This window comes from Pangasianodon hypophthalmus, chromosome 27, assembly GCF_027358585.1.
Source record: "Pangasianodon hypophthalmus isolate fPanHyp1 chromosome 27, fPanHyp1.pri, whole genome shotgun sequence".
Lineage (NCBI taxonomy): Eukaryota > Metazoa > Chordata > Actinopteri > Siluriformes > Pangasiidae > Pangasianodon > Pangasianodon hypophthalmus.
The window spans coordinates 18,026,374-18,034,826 of record NC_069736.1 but is presented as its reverse complement, the minus strand read 5'-3'; the positions used below and the strand labels follow the sequence as shown (position 1 = coordinate 18,034,826).

The 8,453-nt window shown below is 41.2% G+C and overlaps 2 protein-coding genes across 7 annotated transcripts in view; both read right to left on the bottom strand.

Annotated features, from left to right (window-relative positions):
- The window catches only part of prps1a (phosphoribosyl pyrophosphate synthetase 1A), an 11,879-nt gene extending 10,152 nt beyond the window's left edge, over window positions 1-1,727 (bottom strand). Inside the window, exon 1 of one of the 2 annotated variants that reach the window (XM_053230494.1) lies at window positions 1,441-1,727. In XM_053230494.1, the coding sequence (XP_053086469.1) occupies window positions 1,441-1,562 (122 nt within the window). In that variant the 5' untranslated portion in view covers window positions 1,563-1,727. The remainder of the gene's footprint in view (window positions 1-1,440) is intronic. The other variant, XM_053230492.1, reaches the window with a different exon arrangement.
- Window positions 1,728-3,105: 1,378 nt separating this feature from the next.
- On the bottom strand, window positions 3,106-7,838 carry LOC113524214 (gastrula zinc finger protein XlCGF49.1-like). Of its 5 annotated transcripts, none has more exons than XM_053230489.1 (5): window positions 7,518-7,838; window positions 6,750-6,855; window positions 6,438-6,549; window positions 4,768-4,887; window positions 3,106-3,881 (listed from the first exon to the last, which is right to left on the bottom strand). In XM_053230489.1, the coding sequence occupies exons 2-5, from the start codon at window positions 6,783-6,785 to the stop codon at window positions 3,277-3,279; spliced, it is 873 nt and encodes a 290-aa protein (XP_053086464.1). In that variant the 5' UTR covers window positions 6,786-6,855; window positions 7,518-7,838; the 3' UTR covers window positions 3,106-3,276. The 5 variants fall into 5 exon arrangements, with proteins under 5 accessions (XP_053086464.1, XP_053086462.1, XP_053086463.1 ...); XM_053230487.1 differs by having other exon boundaries at window positions 7,282-7,837; XM_053230488.1 differs by having other exon boundaries at window positions 7,558-7,837.
- Between the last annotated feature and the right edge of the window lie 615 nt (window positions 7,839-8,453).

Genomic DNA, 8,453 nt, shown 5'->3' with positions numbered 1-8,453 from the left:
TTGGACGTGATCGGATCGCGGCTCGTGGACTCCTGAGGCAGGACTTTTGCACTGTGAGCTTCTTATCTTACACATGAGCTCTCTGAGGATAAATGTCACTCAGACCAGTGCCAAAAATCTGATATATTTTTAGCTTCTCTCTCTCTCACACACACACACACACACACACACACTAGTTTGAGTTCAGGTTTTGAAGGAACAAATCGTCCGCAGATGAAGCGAAGATGTTTCCTCCATCCAGAAAGACACACAGCTAGTTGAGATAATGTTTGGGTGTCTGAGGTTTGCTTTAGCGATGTTGCTAATAATGGAAGTTTACGGCCTCCAGTTTAGCGCCTCGTGAACGTGTGTAAATCATCAGCGGAGTTGTTCAGTGACGGACATTTGATGAATCATTGGGAATGTGAAAAATAATAGAGCTAGCAAGCTAGCAGAGAACTAGCATGTCTGTTTGTTGCGTTTCGTTTCTGGTGAAGCGTTGAATAAAATCCAGCCACTGACGCGACCTCGTGTTGTCCAGCGACGTTGCTTTCGCGAACAAGGTTTTATTATGTATGCAAATTTAATTGGATGCTGCCTCATTTGCATAAATACATATTCATTTTAATAAAACTTCCAATCCAAAAATAATAATAATAATACTTGTAACAGTATCAGAGATCAACTTGGTCAAGCTTGACTGCGATATCTACTGTTCATTTGTTTGTTTTTGTTTGTTTGTTTGTTTATTCTCCTGTATGGTCTTTCCTTAATGAAGATAAAGGTGTAGAGATGTTTCTAGAACTTTGTCATTTCTTATCACTCCCACACTCGGGTACTAACCTGAACCGTTCCCTGTCACTGACACTGTACCTTTAATGATGCACCTTGTTTACCTTCAGTGTGTAAGGTGTGTGGTGTGTATTGTACCTTTAAGGTACACAATAGTACCTTTAATTAGTTTTTAAAAGCTAAATAAAGTAAATGTACACTACATACACAGCTCCAGGTGAAGGATACACACTAAAGGTAAAAAGTGGACCTTTAAGGGGACCAGGAAAGGTTCAGTTTAGTACCTTTTCCCCTCAGAGTGCAAGTTAAACCTGTTTATAACTGCGTTATTCCATATAAATGATATAAAATGGCTGAACATGGAGGCTGCACGTGCAGGAGGGAACTGTAGTGGAATTCGCGCGTTCTAGAATTTTACCGGTTTTTTAAATCACGGCGGGTTTTAACGGTTTTAACGGTTTTTTAGTACACTGGTTAGTGCGCAGGGCAAAATAATAATAATAATAATAATAATAAAATGAATTCTGGGAAATGTAGTCCTCAGGCATCGTTTTACTCTTGAGCCGTAGCGACGGTTTTCACCTCAGGAAACTACAAAACGTTAGAGCACGCGGTTAAATCGCCATGACTAATCTGTAATCTATGAAGTGGAAATAAAAATCTCCTCACCATGTCTCCTGGTTGCTAAATTTTTTCGTCACCACCTTCCCGAGCTCCAGTCCCAACCGATCAGCAATCTTCTGCGAGAGATCCGGATGCGAACTGCCGCTGAAAATCTTGATGTTCGGCATTCTCGGCTGCTCCGGAGGCTCAATGGTGCCTGAGAGGGACGGCAGGGTCTGAAAAACACCGCAAATCTGAGAGAAAAGATGAAATAAAAACGGACAAGAGCACTACAGGACTGAGCTCTGCTCGCGACTCGCACACTGACAGCCCTACAGCGCGAGGAGTCAGACGTCACAGCCCCGCCCACCATCACACTGCGCGCTGATTGGACCGCAGGTCACCATGGAAACAGCGAGGCTTCGCTGTATACTCGATTGTTTATCCTTTAATGTTTATCATTTTTTATTATTTATAACATTATTATTAACGCTTAAAAACATATAATTTATTAATAAAATAAGTAACATAAAAACACATTTAAAAATATATTTACATAGCTCATTTTTTTGCAACGTATACCTGATTAGCAAACTGCACTCTTCATGCTAATCAGCAGCTCATTACATATGCACTAATTTGCATATTACAAAAAAATCTTTTCAACAAATTGATTACACTCAGTTTATTTTTTCAAAAAAAAAACTGTGTGTATTACTACAAAATGTTTTATTATTTTATATTTAATAATATATACTTTAAAAAAAATAAATAAAAAAGATAAATATAACATCAGCAATCAATAGCGTCACGGGGGAAAAGGGTCATGACGTCATCGACAAGGCTGTGCTTTTGGAAATAAAGCTTTACAGTGATATATAATTTCATATGGAGAGATTTTTAAACACATGTCGAACTTCTACACATGTGTAAAGTTTTAATTCATTCATTAATTATCTAAATTTGCATAATTACTTTACATACTGTGCAAAATGTTAGATATTTAAATGTTAGAAGTAAATTCATGATGTGTCTGGCATTAAACAAGCCAGATTTCCTCTTTAAAATCAGTAATGTCCATCCAGCAGTCAGGGAGGCTGAGTGTAGCGTTTCTGATGCAGTAAATTACAGACATTAGCTGAAATCCTCCGTGTTCCTCATCGCCGGTGTAGATGGACAGACTGCACACAAACTGTAAAAGTAAACAAGGCCGCTCCTCGCTAATCACACCGGGCCAGGCAGCGTGTCGGCTCTCTGCTCGTCACTAATCTCAGATAAGCAATAAACATCACAAATACAAAGGAATTAAACTTCACACTTTTTTGCCCAGTCCAAAAATAGTCTTTGGAGCAACTTTCATTTCATTTGAAATTAAAATCCTTCACCACGGAGATGACCTGGACCCGCTGCCCACACGCAGACACCCACACAGCGGCTCCCGGTCCTGCAGAAACGGTACAGAACCCAGCCTGGTGCGCCACTCGGACACAAGCAGGCCCGGAAAGAGCGCCAGATAAGATCCGTGACACGCGACACATCACAAATAAAGCAGAACAATACCAGACTCGGTCTGATCTGCGCTTATAATCATGTTATTACACGTGAAAACATAGCACAGCTTCAGTTATAACATGTTGTACATAATGATTCTTATACAGAGAAAGAATTCTGGTCCTGTTTTCACCCCGAGAAAAAATAATCGCCTTTAATTTCTTCCCCGGAAATTGATAAAGCAGAAATGTGTCGTGTCTCTCGTATCGCCGTTGCATCAGAAACGAGTCAAACGCAAACATGGTACGGCTGAACCCGTAAATGTTGGCGTTTCTTCGCAGAAACGTACGATAGACTCGGGCTCAAGCTTAGATCAAATTCCCTCGGATTTGGGAATAACACAGATCAGCCTTAAACCTGTGGGATAACGATTTTCCGGGTCGCCTCGTGTCCATCTGCGCACTTGTGCGTCTTTAGAGCTCCTGAAAATCGGAAGCTCTTCTCGCACCCGGAGCAGTAATACGGCTTCTCGCCCGTGTGGATGCGCTGGTGACGATGGAGGTGGCTCTGATGAGTGAAGCTCCTCCCACACTGCACACACGGATGTGGTTTCTGACCCGTGTGGATGCGGTGGTGCCTTCTGAGAGCGCATCGGTCACTGAAGCTCTTCCCGCACTCCGGGCACGGGTACGGTCTCTCACCGGTGTGGACGCGCTGGTGTAACCGGAGGACGGTCTGCCGTGAGAAGCTGCGTCCGCACTCGGCGCACTGGAACGGCTTCTCGCCCGTGTGGATGCGCTGGTGCGTCTGGAGGTTGCTCTGATGAGCGAAGCCCCGCCCACACTCCGAGCACTGATAGGGCTTCTCGCCCGTGTGGACGCGCTGGTGGCGGCGCAGGATGCACAGATAGGCGAAGCTCCTCCCACACTGTACGCAGTGGTGCGTTCTGTCCTTCGCCACGCCTTCCTGGAGCGTATCGGCGTGGAAACAGAGCGAGTCATCCACGAGGACCGCTGCTGCCCAAAAAAACCCAGAAAAATCAAAATAAAGAAAATGTTTCCAGTCGCATATAAACATTACATTGAATTAAATTAAAAAAGGTTACCTTAATGACCTTAAATGCACTCTATAAGCTATGTTTCATGTTTCACTGGCGCTACGATGTTAACGTAGGTTTCACAAAATGTTTAAAACACCGCCTGAGTTTCTATAATCTATAAACACGAAGGCTGGAATGGTATAGAGGCGGCCATCTTGGAATCAAATGTTTTTCAGCTGAACTTAGTTTAGCATCAAAGATTCCACGCTGTGTGAAAAACAAAAACTCAATGCAGAAGCAAAGACAGACAAAGACTAAGTGTAGAAAAGTAACGAGCGCTCATTTTCTGTCTCACAGAATAATTAGAGATACCACTTTTTGCTTTTCCGATACTGAAACCTTCAGTATCAGCACAATATCGATACTCAAGCTTTAAAATTATTTTTATAACTGAAGCACTTAAAGAAAAGGAGAAAAAAAAAACAGCTAAAAACATGACTTACACAAAAGAAGCTTTCACTCATATTGCAAATATAATACATATAATAACGTATATAAATAATAAGAATAATACAAATAATACAATCTGAAACAGAAGAGTATTATTTGCATATTACTGACCTTAAAGTCTGTGTTTTGATAAATCAGAACAGCATTTAATAAAGTCACTCATGATAAACACATGGAGAAAGAAATTAGGAAATCTCACTGAACCTCAGCTGGAAATTATTTGGGGAATAAATGATAGATGATGCTGATGACCAGAATGACGAATTAAACATAAATCTGAGACAACCAGACGCGAGTTTGACCAGAGAGACGCGGGAACGATGGAGAACAAGTCAGATCGCTTCTCGTCTTACTGACGTATTCTTCTTCATCTTCATCTTCCTCCTCTGTAACGTAGACGCTTCTGGGTGCGGTGCAGAGATCGTTATCACACGCGTAGCTGTGCGACTGCGCTGAGTCTTTCAAACAGCCTCCTAATGTGTACACACACACACACACCAACAACAACAACAACACACACACACACAACAACGACAAAACACACACACACACACACACAACAACAACAACAACAACACACACAACAACGACAAAACACACACACACACACACACAACAACGACAAAACACACAACACACACACAACAACAACAACAACACACCCACACACAACAACACAACACACACACATCAACAAAACAACACAACAACACACCCACACACAACAACAAAACACACAACAACACACACGCAACACAACAACACATACACAAGGACAACACACAACACACACAACAACAACAACAACAACACACACACATCAACACACCCACATACAAGGACAACACATAAACACACACACACACAATAACACACACAAACACACACACAACAACAAAACACACAACAACACACACACAACACAACAACACACACACATCAACACACCCACATACAAGGACAACACACAAACACACACAACAACAACAACAAAACACAAAACAAAACACACGCAACACAATAACACACACATCAACACACCCACACACAACGACAACACACAAACACACACACACAACAAAAAAACACACCACACACACAACAACAACATACACATTCTTAAAGAGAATGCTGATGATGCCTTTAGTATTACTTCTTAAGTCACTAGTTATTACTGAGTTACACCTCATTAGTAATTACTAAGGTGTACATCACTAGTTATTACCGAGTTATAGCTTGTTAGTTATTACCGAGTTATAACTCACTCGTTATTACTGAGTTATAGCTTGTTAGTTATTACTGAGTTATAACTCGTTAGTTATTACCGAGTTATAGCTCGTTAGTTATTACTGAGTTATAGCTCGTTAGTTATTACTGAGTTATAACTCACTCGTTATTACAGAGTTATAACTCACTAGTTATTCATTTCAGAATCAGTGAATGCAACACATTTTTAGAATCAATACAGAAGAAAGGATATTAATTAAATTTCATTTGTTATCTGATTCCTACACCATGAAAAAGCAAAACACACCTGATGCACATTCTTTGTTCTTCATTTTCTAGAAGTAGCGTTATTAGTTTATTTTTGTAGTTAATTAAGAGAAGGTTCACCGCCATCTTGCCCTGACTAAAGTGACTCGAACGCACTTGACGTCGTAATTACGAACTTCGCAGGAGGACTTGAACGCACCGTGATTGGGCTTCAAGGTGGTGATGTGGTGGAAAGATCTGGTGACACTGTGTACACTTTCCTTTTGACCAAACTATTTTACTTTACTTCCTCTGAGGCACGTTACGCCAGCCCAATGCAACTTTTCGAACTGCTGCTCATGCTGCGTAACACAATTGGAGGAGAAAAAAAGTGATATGCCGCCCTCTTCTGCATACAGGAGCTCACGGACTCCCACGACGACTCCCACGAAGCCCCACGTTGGGCTCCGGGTCAGAAAAAAATGGCCTCCTGCTGCAAAGACAGATTAGAAATCATTGTTTGCTTTGATTGTGCTATTTCTGTGCCCACCTGACTTATCGGTGGTGGGCTTCGGTTGGAGTTCTCCGTCCTGTCGGTCCGCAGGCGTGACGTGTCCGATGGAGCTCGGCGTCCCTCCACCAGCCTCACAAACAGTAACGACCTTCAAATAACAAACAGAGGACCAACGACTCTGAGTGCTTTGGTCAAAGCTTCAGAAACACAACATCTGATTATTCACTCAAGAGGTCAAGGGGTCAAGAGGTCATCCCCTCGATGAGTGATTTTCCTGCCGTTGCATCTGTATTTGGCGTCGTGTCCGAGTGGAGTCGAAGGATAAACTGTGTTTGTTTGACGTTTTACCTGGAGGTCTCCATTCCACACCAGGTGTCTGCTCATCCTCCGAGTCACTGTGAACTCTGCCTCGTATCATAGAGCGCAAAACACGAAATCACCTCGACTGATGGACCTGAGAGAGCGAGACAGAGAGAGAGAGAGATCAAAAGAGAGACAGAGAGAGAGAGAGAACAAGAGAAAGAGAAACAGAGAGCAAGAGAGAGAGAGAGAGCACAAGAGAGAGAGAGAGATAGAGAGCGAGAAAGCACAAGAGAGAAAGAGAGAGAGAGAGAGAGAGATCAAGAGAAAGAGAAACAGAGAGCAAGAGAGAGAGAGAGATAGAGAGAGAGCGAGAAAGCACAAGAGAGAAAGAGAGAGAGAGAGAGAGAGAGAAAGAGAAAGTGAAAGACCAAAAACAACTTCCTTTTAAGATGTTATAATCGATTACTTTCTATTCTGATTAAACTCTATTCTGTTCTTAGAAAATCTCCATGTAACACGTTTAATTATGCAAATGACCGTGACATCACTAAATATGCAAATTAGCCTATGACATCACCTGGAGACTTCTAGAGCATCAGCTACTTTCCCCTGAGCTCAGATCATTGAGCTGCTAACTACATATAAAACCTAAACGCAATATATTTAAAAAAAATGGACATAAACTCATTAGGATATTAAATTAGCTATTAATAAAATGAAAGTGAAATTCAAGCTCAGGTGATTGTTAGCTGTTTGACACTTCGCTAAAAAAAAACTTAACTAGCTGATACTTCACAGCTGATTAACGCTAACCTGTCATCACATCACTTTATAAAAATGTAAATTATTTTACATTTAAACGTCATGTTTTACAAACATTCTGCTTTTTCCGCAATAACTTAACCGAGAAGATTAGCAAAACAAACGTCTCACACAACCGGTTTTGGTCACTGGAGACGCGAATAAACCACCCTCTCCCCAAATCTCGCGAGAATATGCGTCACGTGATGAGTCAAGTCAAACGCGTTAACTGTACCGCCATTTTGGAGAGGGCAGATTTCCGGGTTGAACTACTTAACTTTAATTGAACTTGGAGCATCAACTAGTTTTATCCTAAAATGCTGCGATCACTTGGATGGAAAGAAAATCACTAACACCTCAAAAATATAAAAGACAAAGACAGAGAGAGAGAGAGAGAGAGAGAGAGAGCATTTATATTAAGATATGTTTCTCATGAGGAAATTCAGGATGGTTCATTAGCATGACGTCAGATCTGACACATTAGCTTTAGCTAACTCTATTACTTGATCATTTTATGATGAATTTGTTCCTGTAAAGTTTTTTTTTTTTACACAAAACTTATACTTTCTGAATCTCTGCACTGTTTCTGCATTAAATCTATTTATTCTTTCAGCTAAGTTCATTCAGAAATCCAGTCAGCATCACAGCAGGTTTAAGGCGGAAGACAGCGCGATCTCAGTTTCCTTTTCACAGTGAAAACAAAAGAAGCTGTTCAGAAGTGTAAACTTTACAAATATAAAATATGCTGCTTTCAAAGGAGCATTTTTTTTGCCAGAAACCCTGTCCCTAATCCCTAAGAGGCCATGTTTTGTTTTGGGGTTTTTTCTTTCGTGTTTTTGGGTTTTTTCTCGTGATCTCGACTTAATTTTTGTGTGTACTCGACATAACAGCATGTTGTTTTTGTTGTTCTGGAGGCAGCAAAAGCTTCCCACAGCATCATGGATGAAC